The sequence below is a fragment of the Vipera berus genome, assembly GCF_964194415.1.
Source record: "Vipera berus genome assembly, chromosome: 3".
Classification (NCBI taxonomy): Eukaryota; Metazoa; Chordata; class Lepidosauria; order Squamata; family Viperidae; genus Vipera; species Vipera berus.
This window is the reverse complement of record NC_138204.1, coordinates 143045191-143071015: the sequence shown is the minus strand read 5'-3', so window position 1 is coordinate 143071015 and position 25825 is coordinate 143045191. Positions and strand designations below refer to the sequence as shown.

The 25825-nt window shown below is 38.0% G+C and overlaps 1 protein-coding gene across 4 annotated transcripts in view; it reads right to left on the bottom strand.

Moving 5' to 3' along the window:
* GMDS (GDP-mannose 4,6-dehydratase) overlaps nucleotides 1-23101 on the bottom strand; it is a 289893-nt gene extending 266792 nt beyond the window's left edge. Inside the window, exon 1 of one of the 4 annotated variants that reach the window (XM_081325937.1) lies at nucleotides 22995-23101. Coding sequence is in view for 2 of the 4 variants with exons in the window: in XM_081325939.1 (XP_081182065.1) it covers nucleotides 22404-22448 (45 nt within the window). In the remaining 2 variants the exon portion in view is untranslated. Of the gene's footprint in view, nucleotides 1-22403; nucleotides 22640-22994 lie in introns of those variants that run through there. The other 3 variants (XM_081325938.1, XM_081325939.1, XM_081325940.1) reach the window with 3 other exon arrangements.
* Between the last annotated feature and the right edge of the window lie 2724 nt (nucleotides 23102-25825).

Below are 25825 nucleotides of genomic sequence, written 5' to 3'. Positions count from 1 at the left end.
GTGTAAAATCTCGTCAGAAAGAACTGAAGTGAGTAATTCTGGTGCAGCTTTAAGTGAGCAACTACTAGGGTCCATAGTGGTGCAGTGGCTGGAATACAGTTGAGAAGCCTAGCTTCCAAGAACTTTACCTCTAATACCTCAGTGAGGCCAAGATGTAACAGGGAGATAAATTATATTTGAATCAGATAGTCCCTATGTAAAAGGGATGCATACCATATTGAGCTTTATAAGTGGTAATCAGCAATTTGAACTGGACTTGCAAATCAACTGGCAGCTAGGGGCACTCCCACAGTAACATTACTCTGCTATGCTGTTGTTGACCAGATACAAGATATCCTCTCCGTATATTTTGAATTGTCTTCAAGCATCCCGATAAAAAACAGAATAGAAACACAAGTTAAGATAGGCAAGAAAATGGTAAGTGAGCACCTGTCCAGCCTAGACAAATCACCAGGACCAGATGGATTAGACCCCCAAGATTCTCAAGGAACTGGCAGATGTGATCTCAGATATGAAAGGAAATGCAAAATTTGAACACACAGAACAGGTACTTTTGTTTATATAATCCTTCTGAGGTACTGGAGTATTTAATAAACTGTTACCAAGAATTCCAAGTTTATATGGAAAATGCTATTTCACTGTTATGTGGTACCCACATGTGTCCTTTTTCATACTGTTCAGAAAAGGCAAAACAGAAGAGTTATCCTGAGATCCATACAATCCAGGGTTTGTTTTAAGTGTGTTCTGATGAATAAGCCAAAATGGCTGGGTTCACAGAATACATCTGGCAAAAAACAAAAGATATTGTAGCTTTGCATGCTCAGACAGCGCACAAAAGGGCAGAAGAACAATATTTTAGAAAGCTATGCTTAAAAATATTTAGCAGGAGATCGGAGACAGCTATAAACAGACTAACAGCCAAGAATTCAAGTTCTTAACTTTCTGCCAACCAGATGGTGAATTTAAAATTACATTTATGAGTAATGTTAACACTGAACCAGTTTAGGATATTAATGGAAAACCTCAGACAGAAACTAGGACCACAGTCATTTACAAGCCAACCTTTTTGCAATCTTCTGGATGTGAATAATGAACCACAGAGGCTTGTGAGCTAGCCAAAAGGTAACAAGACTTGTCACATATGCTGACATGGATAAGTATAAATCCTATAATATGTGATGACAAAACCAAGCTACACTTTTTCCATTCAGTTACACCAATGTATTTCCAAACACCCCACCTGGAAAGTAGTTGAAGTAGACACCTGGGAAGTAGCCACAAATTTAGCAAGATAGTCTGGCCTATGTCTACCTTGGAAATTACTGGAATTACTCTCATACTTCAAATCATACTGTATACTTAAATATTGTTCATTTCTTTTTTCAAGTACTATTACACAGCTGAACTCATTTTAGCAATTGTCTACCTATATTCGTTTTTTACCCTTTTACTTCAATATGGCATACACAGGTAATCCTCAGAGACCACAATTGGGACCGACAACTAAGTCATTAAGCAAAGCAGTCAGTAAGTGAAACTGCAAATGTACTTATGATCTTATTACAGTTGCTTTACAAGCCTGCAAAGATTGTAAATCTTTTTTAAAACAAAGTCCAGTTGTTTTTTGAAAAAGCACCTTTGGGACAGTGGAAAGGAGGCAGCATTCTCCACTACTGTGGATCATGTCCAATTTAAATGTGCTGAACATGAGTTCCTTTGCAGACGTTCTGGAACAGCAGCTGGTATAGAATGCCATAGGACATCATGGGGCATGATTCAGAATCAGAATGCTTAAAAAAATGCAGCCTAGTGACATTTAAAAGATGGTATTCTAATCTTCTTGCACACTGCTTAAAATGTAACACAATCCCATTTACTAGCTAAAAGAAAGCAAAAAATGTGATTTCATACTGCTAGGACATTTGAGACAACTGAATATGAATGGTCTGTAAACACTTTTTAACATTTCAGTAGCTTTTTAACATTCTACTAGCCGTCCTCTAGAAATACTTCAAAACACAATTTGCATTTTATTCTTTTCATTCTGAACGTGCTTGCACATAACATGAAATAAAAGATGATAAGCTTTCTCACTTTTTTCTTAAGAGTTACTTCTAGAATAAAATAATTTTATATAATAATTTGATTCCTATAAAACAGAATATATAAAGTTAATTTAGATAGTTACAATGTACGTTGTCAGGTAGCTTATACATTAACCACTGTAAAGATATGTAATCTCAAATGTCTATAAAATGTTTGCTTTCTAAATGGCCATATGGAATTTTGTATCTAGTTTGCCTAGAAAATTTTTTATTTCTTTGCATTGCTCATTGTGAAAAGCATACAAACCAAACACGCATTACTGTGTTTTATGTTTGATCTGCAAAAGGACAAGGATATTACGTTATAAACAAATATTTGCTACTAAGCTATCAAACCAAATTCAGTTTCTATTTTTATTTTATTTATTTTTATTTTAATTCCATTTATATCCCGCCCTTCTCTGAAGACTCAGGGCGGCTTACAAGCTTAGCAGTAGCCTTCATTCTATGTATATGCCTGCTGATTAGGGCTTTCACACACACCCTCAAGCGGCATTATTACAAAGTCAGCTTAATTGCCCCCAACAATCTGGGTCCTCATTTTACCTACCTGGGAAGGATGGAAGGCTGAGTCAACCTTGAGCCTGGTGGGATGCGAACCTGCACTAATTGCAGGCAGCTGGTGTTACTTAAGGAGGCATTAGCCCACTGCTCCACCAAGGCTCAGTTTCTAATCAAACTGAAAGCAAATAGTGGAAAATTCTATTTTACCTCTTTCAGAAATTGTTCTTATTGTTATTGTACTTCGTTCCAATTTTTTTTAATCCTATTAAAACAAAGGTTCACCTAAATCTGAGACTATAATGGAAGTTTTAAGTCAAGTGCTGGAACATACCTATCAAGATGTTCAAAAATCTCTTTCAAAACACTAAAAACAACTCACAACAGTGGAGAAATTAGTAAATATTTAAATGTGTATTCTTTCATAAAGTTATTTGCAGCTTTTAACGTAGCACAAATAGGCTTCAGTTTTTGCCCAAATTATTAGTTCGTAATAACAGTGTTGCTAAATATTCCACCTGAAAAAATTAGCTTTTGGACAAACTTAATTTAAATTATTTTAGGTTTGTTGTTGTAAAAATTTCTAATTATTTATTTTATTGCTACTATGATTTATGGCTCATAAAATTAAAAATATAGGTAGACTAATTATTAAATTTAGTTCCTTTTTCAACTAATCCAATGATTATTATCAATTGCTAGATTTATAGCCCACCTTGTTTATACAAGGTAATATGCACAATGTTCCATCCTCCCATTTTATTTCACCATAACAATAACCTGTAAGGTATATTGGGCTGACAGAGACAGAATAACTGGCCTAAATCACCCAGTGAGCCTGAAGGTGGACTAAAATGTGGGTCTCCACTCCACTCCTAGTTCAATACTTTAACCACTATACCACATCAACTCTTTAATTTAATTCAGACATATGTACAGCATAAATACAAACGATACAAATTAGGCAGTTTTCCAATTTATACACTTAAGCCATCTGCTGGCATACCTGCTTCACTGCAGTGAATCGCTGTAATTGCCAGAATTTCATGAAAACCATTTCATTTCTATCCATGTTGATACCGCAAAATTCCTACACAGTACAACTGAGTAATACTGAAAACAAAACTTTTATTTGTTTTTGGAAACATGCTATAGGTTTCTGGTTATACAACAGATCGGCTGTTTTAAAAGCTACTTTGTGAATCTACGTATGGTAGTTTTTTTCACCTCTCACAACATGTGTGATAAATCTTATAAAACTTTCCTCTCATTCCCTAATAATACACCACTTCACTAGAAATTATATTGATTTAATACTGAAAAAGAACAATTCTCATTCCTAAGCTATATACAGATAATCCTTGACTTATGACCGGTCAAAGTTACAATGGACTCCAAAAAAAGACTACTTATGACCCAGGTTCAAAGTTCCAATGTAAGTGCCCTCCTCCCGAGGATACATAACTGCATTTTGGTTGCTTGGTAAGTGGTCTGCATTTATGGCATTTATTTTTGTAGCACCCCATGGTCACATGACTGTGATGGTTTTACTTCGTTTCCAGCAAAACCCATGGCAAACAACGGGTTCGCTTAATACCCGTGGTGTTCACTTAACAACCGCAGTGTTCACTTATCAACTGCTGCAAAAAGAATTGTAAAATCAGGTGCAGTCAAGTGATGTTCCAATTTACAACTCTCATGATTTATGACTGAACTTACGCACAGATTTATGGTCGTAAGTCGAGGACTACCTGTATCAAATTATTATCAAACGCATGCATTTTACGCTCCATCTTAATACACCGGACTAAGTTCAAAACATTACAATATACAAACATCTGCCATCAATTCTTTTAAACAAATACATTATGCACCTTCAATCAGCCCCCTCCCTTCAGCAATGTGAAATAATTGGAGCACATTTGTTACTGAAATTCAGGCTAAAACATGACTTACATTGCAATGGCAGAAATAAAAACACTTGCTTCAAGCATTAGAGTAGACAAACCAAATTCAGTCCCTGGGCCAGAAGTCTCAAAACTGAATGATATAAAAAAGACAAAATATAGTATCTATTGTGGCTTTGAATTGAAAATAGAGAGTGAATAAAACCTTCTTCCTCATCATCTAGCTTGATTATTAAAAGTTTTAAAAGGCCTTCTTATTCTGAAAGAATCAGCAGTAGAAAAAAAACATGATGTACATATTAAAGACAGGGTGTTTTCCAGTTTGGAGCAGGGTCTTCAAATTTGGCCCTTTTATGACTAGTGGACTTCAACTCTCAGAATTCCTCAGCCATCCTGTCTGGCTGAGGAATTCTGGGAGTTGAAGTCCACAAGTCATAAAAGGGCCAAGTTTGAAGACTCTTGGTTTGGAGGGACCTTATGAGAAGGACAGAATGGATGCCAAACTTGTTTCCTTTTCAGAATCCATAACATTCCTTTATACTTAGCTATTTTATTTTTCTCTATTTATATATTTGCTGAAATAATGGCTCTTTTTATTTTTAAAAATGTAATTCCTCATACAAGTAAAAAATAAAATTCTAAAATGTTAGTTCACTTTCAAATGAATGAGAAGGATATGATATGAACTTTTAAGAGTTACAGAAAGACTTAACGTTCAGGGAAATACTATTCAATATAGCAGGGGTGTCAAACTCAATTTCATTGAGGGCCGCATCAGCATTGCGGTTGCCCTCAGGGGGCCGGGTGGGTATGGCCAGGGTGGGCGTGGCCTACTGAGTGGGCGTGGCCAGCTCTACATTGTTCGCATTAAGGGTGCCTATGGGAGCCTAGGCAGGAGTGGGACAGATCTGAGGGTCTCTGGTGGGCCAGGGCCAAGGCAGAGGGGGCCGTTCCCTCACTGTTTCCAGGATGGCTTCGCAGGCCACATGAAACCACTTCACGGGCCGGATCCGGCCCCCGGGCCTTGTGTTTGACATGTCTGCAATATAGGGTGTGAGAATGAATTGATAACTTTTCGAACCCCAAATAGTTTCATTTTAGATTACAGAGCCATTTCACTTAGTAGTCCTGCATTTTATTTCTAGTTATTGATAGTTAAAAATATTAATAGCTTAGAACTTACATAGTTCTTTACAATCCAGAACTTCCACAGTTAATTAGAATGTGGAAAGCAATAGGTATAGATTGAGATCTGAACTTATCCTTCAAAGAGTTGGAAGGGACATTGGTCTTCTAGTCCAGCCCCCGCTCAAGCAGGAAACCCTGTACCATTTCAGACAAATGGCTGTCCAGTCTATTCTTAAAAATCTGCAGTAATGGAGCACCCACAATTTCTGCAGACAAACCATTCCACTGGTTAATTGCTCTAGCAAAATTTATCCTTAATTCTAGGTTGGTTCTCTCCTTGATTAGTTTTTAGCCATTGCTTCTTGTCATGCCTTCAGATGCTTTGGAGAATAGGTTGACCCCCCCCCCTCTTCCTTGTGGCTGCCCCTTAAACAACAAAAATGCTTCTTTGTTACATAGGAATGAGGAGATTCAGTTCGCTCTCCCATTGGGAGAAAGTAGGAAATTATTTAGCCAGACTTCCTCTTCTTGCATTTTCCAGTGCTATTTAGATACTTACGGAGGATTTGCTATCCTCTGAACCATCTTTTCAGGAATAGAGATATAAAAAGGAAATGGGACAAGATTACTTCCTACGACCTTATCTGAAAAGTAGAATTTTATGTGCAGGACAAGTAATTTGAGTAAAATGATATGTTCTTCTTAGTATAATATAGTACTAGATAATTTAATTACAAATTCTATTACACATTTCTATTTCCAGGTGAAAACAACAAATTTATCATCTCATAAGTTTTCATAAATTGCAGTCCACTTTTAAATTTCTAATCTTTAAGAGAGCATATTTTATTTATAAAAGAATTGGTTCACTGATGAACTAACTAGTCTGTGGACATTTTTAACCATGCCACAAATTCATTTATGCACCTTATACACAATTTCATTTATACATTCATAATACACCTAAGCATAATATATTTGAGGACTCAAGATGGAAGATACAAATTTACATTTAATATAATAGCTCTATATTAATAAGCAAATGTTTTTTCTGTAATAATAATGAAGTCAAAGTTTAGAAATTTTGGAAATTCTTTAAAAATCATTTGTATAGAAGTAAGCCAAACTAAATATCATTAAGTAAAAATATTTCAATCTCCTATGCTCAAGACTGAAACAAGTTTAGTTGGAACCAAGTTACACTAAAATCAGCTGAAATAATTTGTGAGTACTCGTATTTAGAACTAGCCTTTCTTAGTGCTTTCCTTTCATTTAGGAGATGTTAAAGAAACGTATTTAATGGCATGCAATTGACCACCTAAAAATAGTAGTATAAAATAATACATATATCATGTTACTCTTTCTGCTTGTTTTAAATAGCAGAAGATTTACATAAAAAGAGGTAACTTTGTAACATTATATCTTGATTAATGCTGTGTTTTAATTCATACTTCAGTCCTTCCTTTAATTTACAAACCACTAATAACAATTTTATTCAAGTTTTAAAAACTGTATTAATAACTGGAAAAAATGGCAATCTGCTATTAAATACTCGCATCAGGACTCCCAATCCCCAATTTCACCTTATGAATATAAACCTCCTAATACACGTAATACCTGCACTATACATTACATCATTATGCAAATCCAGCAAAAACTCATTTTTGACTCATATCCTAGTTCCCTGTCAACAGCACAGGAAAAAACCAAAGGCTTTCATTTTGCATATCTTAAAACATAGGCTGTTTAACCCTCCAGAAAACGTAGCTGATTTGTATTTTATATACTTAAATAAATCTAACCCAGTTCTAAAAAAAATTAGCTTCCTAAGAGGAAATAGATCTTACTTGTCTAGACTGTGAATTTAAAACAAACTTTGCCTCTATTTTTGTTTTTAAAAGGTCAGAATAATTTTCTGTTGCACAGAAACACAGCTATTTTGCTCCTAACACTAAATAACATGTCAGATCTGAACTACTCAAAGAGTATATTTTCTTGCTGTTCATAATTATGCATTAGTATATTTGATTGTTTTTTCAGCTACCTATCCAAAACATTAAGACTTCCCTTCTCATGCCAATACAGTATATTATACAGCAGTGTGAATGAAAACCTTAAAAATGATCCCAAAGAGCAGTGTAGTAAATACTTAATGTGTCCCACAAAAAACATGATGGTCACATACATACAAAATCCACAATCCACATTATGGCAATTTATTTATCAGGCTAAATGACAATTAACAAAAATATTACCTTTCTAAAACATTATTTAAATAGTGCAACAGAATAGTGTTTCTTTTCTTAGCTTTCATTTTTATTAGCTAATAATAGTATAGTATTGTTTAAGTTTTTTAAAAAAATGATATAATAAAGACACCAAAAAATTCTACATTATCTATCTATCTATCTATCTATCTATCTATCTATCTATCTATCTATCTATCTATCTATCTATCTAAATCCAATTTAACTTCATTGAACGTACTTGAGATTGTTTTGTAGCTCATTTAGAAATTTAACTTATTCTAACTTTTTAAATAGACTTAATTTCTCATTTTGTGGGGAGTGGATGAATGACAAGAGTGATTAGGAAGCATAATCTCAGCAGAATGTAAATTGTATGCCAATAACTTATCTGTGCATATACATGCATAAATGGCCACCTATACATTTATGTTTAAAAGAAAGAATAGATTAAGGAATGCATCATTTCATTATTTTTAACACAGAAGCAGTGGTGAAATTCTCTTATTCGATGCAGGCCTGGGCCTCTGAGGCTAGAATGGACTTCTGGAAGTGGCATCCATGCACTTCCGGTGTGCCTTTCTAGGCCTGGGAGGCCTCCTCCAGACCTCTGAGGCCTAGATTAGACTTCCGGAAGTGGTATCCACACACTTTTTGCAGGCTGTTCTAGGCCTGGGAAACCTCCTCCAGGCTTCCGAGGCCTAGACTGGACTTCTGGAAGCCAGCTAGTTCTCTGAATGCAGCAAAATTTAACTACCGGTTCTACCAAACTGGTACGAACTGGCAGAATCTCACCACTGCACAGAAGTTATACTTAAAACAATGATATGAAGATTTATATGCAGTATTTTAATCCAAGACTATAAACAGTTGCCCATTTTATGTAAAACATAATAGCATTCCTCTACTATAATATTATCAGAGCCAGTTTGGCCTAGTGGTTAAGACAACAGGCTGGAAAACAGGAGACCATAAGTCCAAGTCCCATCTTAACCATGAAAGCCAGTTAGGGGACTTTGGCCCAGTCACAGTCTCTTAGCCCAACCCACCACACAGAGTTGTTATTGTAGGGAAAACAATATAGAAGGGGAAAGCACATTGGAAGTCCTTGATTTACAACAGTTCATTTAGTGACTGTTCAAAGTTACAACAGCACTGAAAAATGTGACTTATGACAGTTTTTCACAGTTACAACCTTTGCAGCATCCCCATGATCATGTGATCAAAATTCAGATGCTTGGCAACTGGTTCATATTTATGAACGCTGCTGTGTCCCAAGCTCATATGATCCCCTTTTGGCAAGCAAAGTCAATGGGAAAGCCACACTGGGTTACTAACTTATCAACTGCAGTGATTCACTTAACAACTGTGGCAAGAAAAGTCACAAAATCGGGCAAAAGTCACTTAACAAATGTTTCATTTTACAACAGAAATTTTGTGATCATAAGTCGAGGACTACCTAAACCTATATTAAGTGAAAAGTACTTTCTGATAAGTGGTATTGGGTAATCAAGGAAAAGGGAAAAGGTTTGGGAAGCACCAACTTAAACCTTTAATTTGCAACCAGCTAGGTGAGAGTTACCAGTAATCTACAACTTTCATATCTAAGAGAAAGATCTGTATGAGGGTGACTTAGTAGAGAAAAATGTCAGAGCCTCTTTCAAAAATATGATGCAATGCATTAGAGATATAAGCAAGTCACATTTGTTATGAAATCATATACTTGCTAATATAAGATAAATAGGATTTTCAAAAGTTGAATTTAGATTCTAGATCCCAGACTAAATGTACTTCAAAATTATATCTTATTTATGTAACTGCTATACAGAAAAATAACTTTAGGAACTCTGCATTAGTTTCAAGGAATACACGTTATTTACATTTATATGACTAAAAATATATATGATCTTAAAACTGGTTCTCTCTACCACAACATGTAACATAAATAAAAGTCATTATTTTATGAATACATTAACATTGTTCCATGTGTATGAAAGTTTAATGCTTATTTCTCTTCTTACAGACCCAATAACTAGACCTAAAACTGCTGTCTTCTAATAAACCAGACTTAAAAAAAAGAAAATATAAATTATGATAAAATGATTTTTCATTCCAATAATAAACAACACTTCCAAAAAAAGTTGCAGGATGATATGATATATATATATACAATAATCTTAATGTTCACAGAATGCAGTTTAAAAGTGAGAAATCAAAGAAAGTGAGCCTCAAAACACTCACAATAATTCAACAATGTATCTATTATACAATGCCTGGTAGAAATCTGTCTAGAGTAGCTTAATTACAGGAAGTCAGGCATGAAAGCTCTGGTTTCCGGTTTATGCAGTAATGGTACAAATGTGGAAAAAAGGCAGCAATTATAGAAGCATATTTAAAAGAAACTTCTATCACTTTCCTAATGTAGGTAAGTAGCTTTTGATTGATTTGATTTTAATTGTTCTAAGTAAAGGACTTGTGAATGTTGCTTTACTAAAACCTGCTACAGCTTTTTCATGGTCATATAAATTATTTTGTTATTTCCTTTGAACCATTTCTAAACTCATTCTTTCTCAAACAAATAACAATATGAGTCTCTCCCAACTATCCATACTTTCTTTACCACAGGTATATTGAACTCAGGAATATGAGTGGAGTCCTATTAAACACTACTCTGGATGTAATCTAAGATTCCTCATAGCTATATCAGGCAAAATATATCTAAATTAGTCTGGAGAGAATGAACTTCAAATCTCCACATAACCATACACTTCATGATAACTTTGGATCACGTCTTTTGTGCAGTGATGGAATTCAAATATCTGAACAACCGGTTCTCTGTGTGGACACCACTTCCAGAAGTCTGTTCTGGGCCTGGGCCTCTGAGGCCCAGAAAGGACTTCCGGAAGTGGCATCCACACACTTCCGGTGGGCCATTCTGGGCCTGGAAGGCCTCTCCCGGGCCTCCGAGGCTCAGAAGGGACTTCCAGAAGTGGCGTCCATGCACTTCGGGTGGGCTGTTCTGCGCCTGGGATCATGTCTTTTGTGCAGTGATGGAATTTAAATATCTGAACAACCAGTTCTCTGTGTGGACGCCAATTCTAGAAGTCTGTTCTGGGCCTGGGCCTCTGAGGCCCAGAAGGGACTTCCAGAAGTGGCATCCACACACTTCCGGTGGGCCATTCTGGGCCTGGAAGGCCTCTCCCGGGCCTCCGAGGCTCAGAAGGGACTTCTGGAAGTGGTGTCCATGCACTTCAGGTGGGCCGTTCTGGGCCTGGGAGGCCTCCCCCAGGCCTCCAAGGCTCAGAACGGACCTCCAGAAGCAGCATCTACAATACAATAAAAATTAGAAGTGAGGATATTAACTGAAGCTAATATCCAAAGCTGAAAACCTTAAGATCTTTCAAAAAGTGAACAAAGAGGACACACATCTCAATTTGGCACAGGGATTACCTCCTAAAGAAGTACAGCAATTACAGGGAAAGCTTGAAGCTGAGCCATCATGAGACAAACCAATGGCAACTGTTGCCCAATCTCCTCAGAAGACCTCAATGAGCAACAGGTAGGAGGGAATGCACTATTTCAGAAGGAGGGAACCAAGCCAAATATAGTAGGGCAATAACTAGCACTTTGTATATTACCCAGAAACAAATGTGCAGACGATTCAAGATGCAACGTTATCTGAAGTCCTATTTAGCTTCCAAATTCTTTAACGGCAGCTTTCTGACACTATTGTAATACAGGACAGGTTATGAATATTAAACAATACTAACTATATTATCAATGCTGGGTAAGATTGGCCAGTAGAGTGCTAAGAACATTTTCTTCCAGGAAAGGATGCAGCTGACATATCAACCAAAGCTGATACCTGTAGAACACACTTCCTCCTAGCTATTGCCTTGGTCTGGGAAATGGGAGAGTCTTCATTCTCATGGCTAAAGAGAAGTTTCCTGAAGATGGGCTCCAGCACGAGTCCAAAATCTCAGATGATTAAAAACCTCTGGACCCAGATTGGATCCTGCAACGTTATCCTGGCACAAATATATTCGCCTTCTTCATTTCTGTTCCTTCTGAGAAAGTTCTATTCAAACCAAGAAAACCTCTCTCTGAATCAAGATAACTATCACTGGAAGTTAAATACTAGTTTATAAATTGCCCATTTCCAATGTAACCATTACAGTCTTCTGTGGAATAAGTATAATTATAATCTTCTTTAAAGACAAAGGTATGCCATCTTCCTTCACGTATTATGTTTATTTGTTACAGCACCTGGGATGTTAACAAAGAACGTAAAGAACTCCCCTGGCAAAAAGTTACAAGCCAAATTAAATAAGGCCACAGAATACAAATGGTGGCATATCCCTTTCCAGGCAACTTGACAGCACTCTTGAGTGTTATAAATTGAAATCCATCTACTTTAACTATACAAATGGAATGGCAAAATATCTCCTGACTCTGCATTAGAGATGAGATCTAGACTAGCTCAAATGCAATACTGGCAAAACCCCATTCATAACAACATTGTTTTAAACTAGTTTCCCATATGTGATTGATTATAAAACATAACATCCTAATAAATGTTAATAACATTATTTAGTGCTTAAGCAGCATTTCTTTTTTATGTAAATTTTATTGGTTTTTATAAGGGTGGGGAGGAAAATGAATGGATAGGGTGTGGGGTTGGGATAGCGGGAAAGTTGGGGGAGGGGTTGGGGTTTCCCCCAATTACATTCAATATTTAGCAAATAGCATATTGTCTGGGTTGATATATATCAATAGAAGTAGTAAGAATAATTATTGATAACAGTAATAGATATAGCAAATTATAGTAAATAATGTTAAATTTTCAATCTATAATATTTTTCTTAGTAGAATAAGGTCAAAAATAAGTATCACATTCCTTTCTCTCTAATTCGTTTGTCTACCCATTGATAAAATTTATTCCAGTTTCTATAGTAGACTAAATGCTCTTTTTCTTTAATCTCTAAAGTTAATCTATCCATTTCTGCACAGTCTAATATTTTCTTAATTAGCATTTCTTCAGTTGGTAAACTCTCATTTTTCCAATATTGGGCATACATAATTCTCACTGCTGTTAATACATGTAATGTTAAATGCCCAGTCTCTTTATTATAATTGGGATCTATCATTCCTAACAAAAACAATTCTGGTTTAAATTCTATTTGTTTTTTTAACCATCTTCTTGAACCATAAATGTATCTTAAGCCAGAACTTTTTAGCTTTAGAACATGTCCACCAGAGATAATAATAGGTACCTGGTCTTTGGCTGCATTTCCAACAAACATTTGGAGTATTTTTAAACATTTTCGCTAGTCTCACTGGTGTAATGTGCCATCTATAAAACATTTTATACAAATTTTCTTTACATGATACAGCTTTAGTTAATCTAATATTTCTATCCCATAACTTTTCCCATTCTTCAAGTTCTATAGTGTGACCAACATTTTTTGCCCAAATTATCGTTTCTTTAATTTGTTCTTCCTCCATCTTTAGATTAAGCAGAAATCTCTAAAGTTTTTTAATCAGCTTCTCATCTGTTTTTAACAATATATGGTCGAGTTCTGTCTGTTCATTGTAGAGCCCCGTTGTTTTCAAGTCTTTTTCATATCTTGTTTGAATTTGTAAGTATGGCCACCATGCTAAATCAATACCTTGTTGATATAGGTCTTGCCTAGATTTCAATCTTCCTTCATTATCCAATAAGTCCTTATATGTTAAAAGTTTATCATAATTAATTAAGTTTGGGTAAGCAAAAGCTTCCATTGTTGAAAGCCATTCAGGTATCTTAATATAAGTTTTTACCTTTATTTTTTCCCATTCTAAGAGAAGTGCGTTTCTTATGGTATGGTTCTGAAAATATCTATGGCAGACATGTCAAACCCAAGGCCCGGGGGCCAGATCTGGCCCGCGAAGTGGTTTCATGCGGCCCGCGAAGCCATCCTGGAAACAGTGAGGGAACGGCCCCCACTGCCTTGGCCCTGGCCCAGAGACCCTCCTTCTGCCAGAGACCCTCAGATCTGTCCCACTCCTGCCCAGGCCCCCATAGGCACCCTTGATGCGAATGATGTTGAGTTGGCCACACCCACCCAGTAGGCCATACGCACTCTACCCATGCCCACCCAGTAGGCCACGCCCACCCTGGCCATACCCACCCGGCCACGAGGGCAACCGCAATGCTGATGCGGCCCTCAATGAAATTGAGTTTGACACCCCTGATCTATGGGCTTTATTCTTCCCATACCATAAGAAGGCATGCCAGCTGATCTGCAGGTCATGCCCCTCAAGATATAATAGTCTTTTATCTCTGAGTGTTATCCATTCTTTAATCCACATTAGAATAGCTGCTTGGTAATATAACTTCCAATCTTGGAGTCCCAGTCCTCCCCTTTCTCTAACGTCTTGTAACATTTTCACTTTAATTCGTGCTTTTTTCCCTTGCCAAATAAATTTCATAGTATGGTGTACAGTTCGTCAAAGAAAGGTTTTTCTAATTTTACGGGAATGGTTTGAAATAGAAAAAGTATTTTTGGTAAAATGTTCATTTTAATTGTAGCTATTCTCCTCAGCATTGAAAGTTGGAGGTTTTTCTAGTTTTCTAAGTCCAGTTTTATTTGTTTTAGTAATTTTACATAGTTATCCTCTTTTATTGTTGCACATCTTGCTGTTAAGTAAATTCCCAAATACTTAACTTTTTTGGCTATTTGAAGGTGTTTTTTTTAAGTTGCATTTTCTATTTTACTGTTAAGTTCTTTGTCAAAACTTTAACTTTTTCTTTATTTATTATCAAACCTGCTACATCACCATATTGTTCTATTGTATACAGCAATTTTGTGCTCGTTTCCAAAGGTTCTTCCAATATAAAAACCAAGTCATCTGCAAATGCTTATAATTTATATTTTTCACCCTTTATCTCTAGTCCTTTAATCTCAGAGTCTTGTCTAATGTTTCTGTTCAATACTTCCAAAGTTAGCATAAATAGTAGTGGGGATAAAGGGCATCCCTGTCTTGTGCCCTTTTTAATATTAAACTTTTCTGTATAGTCTCCATTTACAATTATTCTAGCAGTCTGTTTATCATAAATTGCATGGATTGCATTCATAAAGTTTCCCCAAAGTCCATTTCGGCAAGTTGCTGGAACGTAAATTGCCAATTTAGATTAGGTAAAGGTAGGTAAAGGTAAAGGTAAAGGTAAAGGTAAAGGTAAAGGTTCCCCCGCACATGCGTGCTAGTCGTTTCCGACTCTAGGGGCTCATCTCCGTTTCAAAGCCGAAGAACCAGCGCTTGTCCGAGGACGTCTCCGTGGTCATGTGGCCGGCATGACTAGATGCCAAAGGCGCACGGAACGCTGTTACCTTCCCACCGTAGCGGTCCCTATTTTTCTACTTGCATTTTTATGTGCTTTCGAACTGCTAGGTTGGCGGAAGCTGGGACGAGTAACAGGCGCTCACTCTGTTACGCGGCACTCGGGATTCCACCCGCCAAACTGCCGAGCTTCTGATCGACAAGCTCAGCGTCCTAACCCACTGAGCCACCGTGTCCCTCAATTTAGATTATCAAATGTTTTTTGTGCATCAAGAAATATCAGAGCCATCAGGATGGGCTTCATAGTACTCTAGGACATACAGGATTGTTCTTAAATTATTTTTTATCTGTCTTTTAGGTAAAAAGCCATTTTGATCAATATGTATAAATTCACTCAAGAATTTCTTAATTCTTTCTGCCATTATTGAAGCAAAGATTTTATAGTCCACATTGAGTAATGAGATTGGTCTATAATTTTTTATATGTGTCAAGTCTGCATCTTCTTTAGGTATTAAAGTAATATTAGCTTCAGTCCATTTCTTTGGTATTTTGGTTTCCAGGAGAATTTCATTGCAAAGTTCTTTCAAAGTTGGAGTTAAGATATCTTGTAAGACAGTATAGAATTCTGCAGGTAGTCTGCCTGGCTCCAGGGTCTTATCTTTTTTTTTTTGCCTTTTTATAGCTTCTGTAATTTCCATCATTGATATTGGTTCATTCAATATATTTCAAATGTTCTGGGAAATTTTTGGTAAGTTTGCTTTTTTTAAATATTGCTGTATTTTTTCCTTGGGGATTTCCTTTGCCTTGTAAAGTGTCTCATAATATTCTTTAACAATTTTTTTTCATTGCATCATTTTGAAACTGTATTTCTCCATTTGTATTTTGTAACTTCTTTATCATTTTCTTTTCTTTTTCTTTTTTCAATCTATATGCTAGCCATCTTCCTGCCTTATCTGCATTTTCAAAGAAGTTCTGTTTAGCCCGTTTGATCTGTTGAGCCATTAGTTCCATCTCATCTAAATTTAACCTATGCTTTATTATTTCCATTTGTTTCTTGAGTGATACTTTATCTAGATCTGTTTGTAGATCTGCTTCTAGTCTTCTGAGTTCCTCCCTCAAGTTTAGTTGTAGTTGTTTCTTTTCTTTATTCTTCTTAGCCATATAAGTTATGGCCAAGCCTCTAAAATATGCTTTAGCAGTGTCCCAAACATTTTGGAGTGATGTTTCTTCCTTCTTATTTATTTTGAAGAAAAATTCCATTTCCTTTGTCGCTAGTTGTATAAATTCTTTTTCCTTCAGTATCAATTTATTTAGAGACCATCTAGGTTTCTTCTTGGTTCCTTTCCAGGTCATTTTTATTGGATTATGGTCTACCCAGTCATTGGCTTCAATTTACACCTCTTGAATCATTGATTTCAAGTCCAATGAGATCCATATCATATCAATTCTTGACCATGATTTGTGTCTATTTGAGTAAAATGTATATTGTAATTTCTCTGGGTTTCTCTCTCGCCATATATCTAACATGCTAAATTCTTCTATCATTTTTAAAAATGCTCTAGGTAATAGATTTCCTCCTTTCCTTCCTTGCTTGGCACTTTTGTAGTCTGAAGATCCATCCACAATTGCATTAAAGTCTCCCATTATGCAAAAATTTTGGTAGTTTAGATCTAGTATTTTGTTATAAAGTTTAAGATAAAATTGTTCTTGTTTATCGTTAGGTGCATATATTCCAATGATTAGTATTTGCTTTTGATCCGTCATAATTTCCACCATTAAAATTCTCCCCTCTTCATCCACATAAATTTGTTTCTTTGATATAAAGGGCTACTCCTCTTTGCTTTTGGGATGCCGATGCAAAGAAAACTTTGCCAATTTTTGGTTCCTCTAGAATTTTGGTATGCTGCCTCTTAATGTGCGTTTCTTGGAGACAAATTATATCCATATTTAATTTTTGTAACCGTGTGAAATTTTTTCTTCTTTTTGAGGGGAAATTTAGGCCATTAATATTTACTGATAGTATCCCCATCTCTTCCATCCTTTTCAATTATATCTGGGTCTTAATCTTCTAGTCAATCTTATCTGTCTCTGGTCTCTTGGTCTTGCACCTTCTTCTGAATAGGCATATGTGGTTTGGGTTTCTTTGATTTCTTCCCTCTCTTTTTTTTAAAACAAGTTTTATTGGTTTTTCAGTTAAAATCTACATATTTAGAAAGCATCATGATGACTGGGTAATCAGAGATTCAGTAACACAGTTTTCACTACATAATTCAGGTTACATTATCAAAACATCCTTCTCAATTTCCCTTAACATTTCATACAACCAGTTTAAACTAATAAATTTCTAGAAGTAGCATGGTCAGTTGAAAAATTTGTCAATTCAATTTCATTGAGATATATCTATGTCCTGTTATTAAAGTTTACCTAATTTTAATTTTTATTATATTATTCAAATTTAGCCTTTAACATCCCAAATAATATTCACCACCCAAATTTCCCTTATTTCATTACAGCAAAAACTATAGCATCTAACATGTACACAGTGGCTGGGTAGCTATGTTCTACCTAATAAATGTTGTCTGTTTCACATCCTAATACATCACACATTACTGACAGGACCACAGCCTATGTTTATCAATCTAGAACTATTTATACACAACCAGATTCTGCTTTAAATTTTAGCTAATTCTTAATTCTTGAATAGAATAATCAAACGTCTTTTAACATCAAACGTGGGATCTATAAACCAAATTTCCATTATGTCAGTGCACAAATTATAATATCTAAAATAAGCCTAATAAATACATAAACACATTCTAATTCTATCTCATAAACATTTTCTATTTTAGATCCTGATAGATCACCGATTACTACAAGGATAGATAATCTTTAATGGTTCTCTAAGAACTCACTTTTTAAATCTAACTCGGGCTTTCTTTTTTTGCCAATCAGGTTTCCAGACCAAGGCCTTTGAATTGCCAGATAGGTCTCCCTTCACTCCAATACATATTATTTGAATCGAAGGAGGCCATCTAGCCATCAGTGGTCCACATAAACCAAACCATTTGTAATCATTATGTTGTTGCCCTGTTAGTCTAGTCTCTGTATTTGCTCTAAAAACTTTATTTTCAGTTCGGTCTGGATTCCTCTTCTGTTTGGGTTCATTTGCTTTAAATAGAGAGCCTTATCCAATTTTGTAATTAATGCTTGGCTATCCAGGCTTTCAGGAAGCTGTCTTTGTTGATCTTCTACGTTCTCTATGTTAACATCACTATCTTGCACATTAGTTTTTCCCATAGTATGTTGTTGGTCCTTAAGGTTATTTGCCATAGTGATAATTCCTTGTACATTTAAAGTTGTCGGTTCTTTGGACAATTGTTGCTTATATTCCTCTGTCTCAATAGTAATATCTTCCAATTTTATGATATTCTGAAGTGTAAATTCTTTAGTTGCAGTCTGGGTTTCAATTTGTAAATTAAGGTTGGCATGTAAATTATTAGATTCGGAGATAGACATCTCAGTGACTCTGTAGATTGTTTCAAGAATGAGGTTATAAACAAGCAAGGTTTGTGGCTGATCCTTCTCCATTTTATAATAATTATAAATAGTCCTTGGTGGAGGCTATTTTTCAAACAAAAATCAGTAAGAGTCCACCTCCACAAGTCTAAGCCAAATTCATCTCCAGCTGTTTCAGGTTTTTATCTTAATATCAAGGTCAGTCCAAAATGTAAGCAAGCTTGTTTGCCAATAATATTAACTAGATATCCTCAGAGTACTTCAAAAGACAGTATCTTTTTATTTATTTATTTATTTTTGTCCCCTTTTTTAGACTAATGGGTAAAATAGTCCATGAAGCTGGAAAGGGTTACAAAAGTATCTCCAAAAGCCTTGATGTTCATGTGTCCATGGTAAGACAGACTGTCTACAAATGGAGAAAGTTTAGCACTGTTGCTACTCTCCCTAGGCGTGGTCGTCCTGTAAAAATGACTGCAAGAGCACAGCGCATAATGCTTAATGAGGTAAAGAAGAATCCTAGAGTGTCAGCTAAAGACCTACAGAAATCTCTGGCACATGCTAACATTTTTGTTGACACATCTACAATAAGGAAAACATTAAACAAGAATGGAGTACATGGGAGGACACCACAGAGGAAGCCATTGCAGCATGTTTGAAGTTTGCAAAAGAGCACCTGGATGTTCCACAGCACTACTGGCAAACTATACTGTGGACAGATGAAACCAAAATTGAGTTGTTTGGGAAAAACACACAACACTATGTGTGGAGAAAAAAAGGCACAGCACACCAACATCAAAACCTCATCCCCACTGTAAAACATGGCGGAGGGAGCATCATGGTTTGGGGCTGCTTTGCTGCCTCAGGGCCTGGATGGATTGTTGTCATTGATGGGAAAATGAATTCCAGAGTTTATCAGGACATTTTGCAGGAAAACATGCGACCATCTGTCCGCTAACTGAAGCTCCGCAGAGGATGGGTGATGCAACAGGACAATGACCCAAAGCATACAAGTAATTCAACAAAACAATGGCTTCAACAGAACAGAATACGCCTTCTGGAGTGGCCCAGTCACAGTCCTGACCTCAACCCGATTGAAATGCTGTGGCATGACCTTAAGAGAGCGATTCACACCAGACATCCCAAGAATATTGCTACACTGAAACAGTTTTGTGAAGAGGAGTGGTCCAAAATTACTCCAGATCGTTGTGCAGGTCTAATCTGCAACTACAGGAAATGTTTGGTTGAGGTTATTGCTGCCAAAGGAGGGTCAACCAGTTATTAAGTCCAAAGGTTCACATACTTTTTCCACCCTGCACTGTGAATGTTTCCATCTTATGTTCAATTAAAACATGACAACAGCTAATGTTTGTGTAGTATTATTTTAAGCAGACTGTGTTTTTCTATTGTTGTGACTTACATGACGTTTAGAGCGCATTTTATGGCCAATTCATGCAAATCTCCACGTAATCCCAGAGGGTTCACATACTTTTTCTTGCAACTGTATTCTAGAAAGCACAACCTGCTCTTACAACAGGTTGTGCAAGAATTAGATGTGGCCTCTAGAAGTTACACAAGAGGGCTGTGCTCTTGCCCAGCCACCAGAGCCCCTGAAAATCACACAAGAATATTCTTTAGTGCAGTTTTCAGAGGCTGCAGAGGCAGTCAAAGTTTTCCAAAGCCATTTTAAGAATGAAGGCTTTGTGTGACCTGGAGCTGCTACAGGGGTTTGTCAACAGAAAGAGAACACTCCCTGAAGATAAGCAGGACACAATAGTTCCTGGTAAATACACACCTGATTGGACTGTACTTTTTAAAAAATAAATGAGTAAAGAATTGTTTCTTTTTTGTTCAGGATGGAAGTTATGTGTAACATGCCAGCAGAGTTAACTGAGGCATTTTCTGAATTTTTGATATAACTGAGCCTAAAAGATTTATTATTGCATAGTGGGGGAACTGGAAGTCCATTGTTGCAGTAATTGTTGAAATCCAACTCTACCTCAAAACAGGCAAAGCACAGTGCTTTGTCTCTATCTGTCTAGATTAGAACATGTCATTGTCGCCTTTACTAATTCTGTGATACTTCAATAAAGATGTAAATTGCCTAGAGTAGGCATGTCAAACTCATGATGTCACGTGACATCACATGACGTATCAGAACTTTCCCCCCATTACCAGCAATGGGGTGGGCGCAGTTTCGGCATGACACATCCGGCCTGCAGGCCAGCAGTTTGATATGCCAGGCAACATATAACTTGGATCAATTAAATAAATAAATGTTAGAAAAAGAGAACAGGACCGGTTGGCAATTATCATCATTCTTCGTGATTAAACTCTGTTGTCTTCATCTCAACTTAAACCCAGATGTGGAAATAGCTTGTGAAGATATAATTTATCAACTACTTCCTGGGTCATTTTGGATCATCTTATAAATCACAAGGATATGATTAAACTGTGCAAAGAAACAAAGGCCACCGTCTATTGCTCAACATTTTACTGATAGAGCTATCATGGCCCTAATAAAAATAAAGAGTGTTTGTCACCTGTTCTTTACATATACCCAGGTCAGCCCTACAGCTGGAGAATAGCAACTCTATTTGCCTTAGGCTGCTTCAGGCTCCTTTAATTCCATTAAAAAGACAAAAGACTGCTAAGCTTGTAAGCTGCCCTGAGAAGGGCGGGATATAAATGGAATTCAAAAAAACACACCTTCCCTCTCATTTCCATACCAAAACCGCTGTACTCAGCTGCCTATCTGCTAAGCTTTTATAGTCATGGGCTGCTGATGGCTAGAGGCCTTAAACTTTAAGATCAGGTGCTAGCCATTTTGCAGGCAGCCTGTCTGCATATTGAAAATGCACTTTCAAATAGTAAAATATTATCAGTTCTGATTACCTATCAAAAATATTCCAGGATGTGACTTCTATAAAATCCTGGTAACTCTTTTAGTAATTACTAAACATGCTACCAAGGAGATGTAACCGTTTTTCCTTCAGATCATTCTATTAAATGAGCAAAAAAACATATGACACTTGGGCAATTCTAAGCACAATATACTTAAGGGGAACTTCTCATATTACATATTCTTGTATGGAAGTGGTTCTTCCTTATAGGAATTATTTTGCCCTGCTTATATGAAATACAAAAATTACCCCTTTGCAAATATATACCTTTAAAAACATAAGGCTTTATGAAATGGGACCATGACAACCTGTAAGTTAAAAAAATAGACTTTTGTATTTAGTAATGCCCATTTTTTGAAATCCTCTGTTAAAAGTATTACAAGTGGGGGAAAAACAGCACATTGAGAACTTTTCAAACAATACATAAATATTGAACTAGATACACAGTCAACATCAAATACCCTTATAATATACCTATGAACAAGTGTATTCATTGCCACGGTTGTCCTTAGGAATGCATTGCAAGAAACACCAGGAAGTAAATTCAGCATTTAATATTTTACTGTAAGCTGCATAGAATCACTTAGGTGAGATAGGCAGTGTAAAAATGTGATGGATAAATAGATGGGTGATGGATAAATAAATAATCTGCATAGATCTCCTTTGTCCAGTGATTTCCAAGCACCCCATTCCTTCCCCCCCCAACCTTTTGCCTTGAATAAAGCATGTTATGCAATATTTTCTATAACATTAGATGAAACTAAGTTCAACTGTACCTACCTGGCCAGTAATGCCAGTGATGAGAGCTACTTTTTTGGTGCTCATACCTGCACAGGTGTCAACTGCCAATTCACAGTTGGGGCAGGTGCTTTCCTGCTTCTGAGGATATTCCAGAGCCTTAAAGAGGGGAGGGCCTCTAGAAATTCTCTGTTGGATGCAGAGAAATGGGAGGGAACCTAGCAATTGGATGAGCTGTACTTGCAAAGAGGTGTGTCGCCCATGCACTCTGATCAGAGCACCCGGAAAGAGGGACACCGTCAAGGCGAAACCTCCGTTTAATGGCACTGAAAGAACAGAAATGATAACGAAGGCTTCCAGAATTAAGGGGAGAAAGCGTAACCGGGTTGTGGCTTTAAAAGCGGGTGGGGGGTGGGGGTGGGCCGGTCAGAAGGAAAGTTTGGCGTTTGCTATTGGTACGGCCGGGATTTGGGCTGCATTTCCACGTTCGTTTTCGACACGACTCTTCTGGGTAACTGGGTGATCTTCCCCTGCCCGTCGTTTCCCCCTCGCTTGCTTGCTTGCTTTGCTTGCTTGCTTGCTACCCGGCGCAGCTCTGCGCCACTATCTCCGCGCGCTCTCACCCATCCGCACCCGCTCCGCCGTCCTGCCGCGCGCTCAGAGCGTTGGATCGCTTCTATTCTAGGCTCGCGCGCCCCGCGACCAATAGCAAGTGGTGGAGAGAAACGAGACGCAAACGCCAAGGCAGCCTTTCAGCCAAGCCGGCCGGCCTCTTGCTTCCGCTTCTTGAAAAACAGCGGCAGCAACTTTTCTACCAGCCAATCAAAAGGAAGGTCAAATTTAATTGGGGTAGGGGGGGCTTGCCTTTTTTTAATATATATAATTTATAGGGAAGAGCTCGGCGGTGTTTTAAAAAAAAAGTGAAAGGGGTTGAGAAGAGGCAGGAACTGGGGGGGGGGGGAAGCACAGGCAGAGAAAACTGAAAGGACGACACGCGCACAGCCAACTGAAGGATGCTTCCGGGTTTTAGCGAGCTGAAGGAAAAGAGGCCCGGCGCGTGGAGCGCATGCGCTCCGGGAAGAAAGTCTTTAGAGAGGGCGCCACCTACTTAAGGAGGAATGAAGTGCAGCCAGGAAGGACTTCGGGATGGATGAAGTGACATCAAGTCGGTGCCGACCCTCAGGGACCTCGTAAAGAGACAGCTCTCTCAGATAATCCGTCTTCGACTCGATATTGTAGTTTTCTCGCTGGTGCGTTCACTCCTTTCCGAGCTGAATCCAATCACTTTGCTGCTGGTCATCCTCTTTCCTTCATCGTTCCCCAGCATTATGGACTTCTCCAGGAAACCGAGTCTTTGCATAATATCATAGTATGCGCCTGATCATTCATGCTTTATGTTGTGTAGCGGGTTTTTTGGCGCAGGAATGAAGACGAGGCAAGTGAGTTCAGGAAAACTCATGGTTTATTGCATGCAAGATCTGAACTGAGAATTGGGCTGTAACTAGCCGCAATATATAGTCTAGCCCCTAGGTGGCAGCCAATAGGTTTGAAGCAACCATTGCTGCCTAGGGACAGCCAATAGCAGTACTGGAGACTTGTAGTCTGAGTTTCTGGAGAGCCGTTAGCTGCTCTAGCAACCCACGTGGTATTACCATTGAGCCCAATACATAACGCCCCTCCCCTCTTAGATCAGACAATATTATAACACAATTTAGTCTTAATACAATTATCAAGATTCATTATCAAAACAATCCTAAATAATAGTAATAGAAAATAAACCCATATAGGTTACAAGGTTAACTTATAGCATCTGAATGAATAGGCTTCATTGACAGCACACTAGACAGTTAACATCATAACTCCCAGTTTCTGTAGTACAGTGGCAAGTTGCAATACAACATTATAGATCTTTATTTTACAACATAATCAGCAAGATATGAAGGAGGCTTGTGTGCCCTAGTGGAACGTCTCAGAGTTCTAGTCGTTTTGTGCTCTACCAGCTTCCCCAGTGGGCTCTGGGTAGACCCATGTCCCTTGTTGCTCCTGAGTCAAGGGAATTAGATGCTCTCTGGCTGGCCTCTCCAGCTTGGCCCACCCCAGAGTCAGACTGATCAGAAGAGTAGGCACAGCGGTTGCTGAAGTCCGGTTGGCTTGCTCCTTCAGGGGATCCATGTTGCATTCCTGGACTCCACACTTCTCCATCTGGTTCCTCATCGGTTATGAAGGAAAAGTCCTGAGAGTCCAAGTGAGGACTAGCTTGGCCGCAGGTTTGAGGACCTTGGGATGGACTTATGACACAGTCCTCACTTAGTGGCCATTCTGGAAACCATTTTCTGAGTTGATCAATGTGGCGTCTGACAACTTGCCCTCCCTCCAGCCTCACTTCATAAGATAGGGGCCCAGATGCTTTGGTAATTTTACCAGGAACCCATAGATTCCCATGACCATAGTTCCTGGCCCAAACCCAGTCACCCATTTGCAACCCCCTAGGGGGTTTTGGTTGAGAGGCTTCTGCTGCCACTCTATCTGGATGCAACCTGTCCAGTTTAGTGATCAATCACCTCCCCCAACGCAGTTCTGCAGGACTTTTGCCTGTAGCAGTGCAGGGCGTAGAATGCTGTCAGAGTAGAAAATCTGCCAATCTGTGATGCCAGTCACCTGTTACAATGCACTTGAGTGATTCCTTCGTTGTCCTCACCATGCGTTCAGCGTGACCATTAGAAGATGGATGAAAGGGCGCAGATGTTGCATGTCTGATGAGATTTGCTCTAAGGAAGGCCTGAAATTCAGCAGCAGTGAATTGGGCCCCATTTTCTGAAACTAAGACATCTGGCAACCCATGTGTGGCAAAGAGTTTTCTCAGCACCTGGATGGTCCTAGCAGTAGTCATGTTAGGGACTGGAATTACTTCCAGCCATTTGGAGTGGCTGTCCACCACTATGAGAAAGAGCTGGTCCTGAAAGGGCCCAGCGTAGTCTATGTGAATTCTAGACCAGGGAGTGTGCATTTCCTCCCCCCTGTGAACTGGAGCCTGTGGCATTTCAGGCCTAGATTGCTGGCATGTATAACAACCATGGACTTGTGCTTCAATGTCCTTGTCAAGGCCAGGCCACCAAAGGTAGATTCTTGCTAAAGCTTTCATTCTGACAATGCCTGGATGGCCTTCATGTAATGATTGTAAGACCCTGTCTCTTAGGGAAGAGGGAATTATGACTGTTTTCCCATAAAATGCACCTTTTGTGGGCAGAAAGCTCATGTCTTCTGACAAAACAATTCTGAAATTCAGAACCTGGGCTTTTATCCAACCACCCCGTGTATACCCATGAAAGTACTCTACTAAGTGTTCTATCTGTAGCTGTTTCAGCAGCAATGTCCCCAGCATGGAGGGGAAATTCAGGCAGGTCCTGTATGGACAGAATTCTGGCAGCAGGAGCTGTATCTGGTTCCATCAGTGGCAGTGGTAG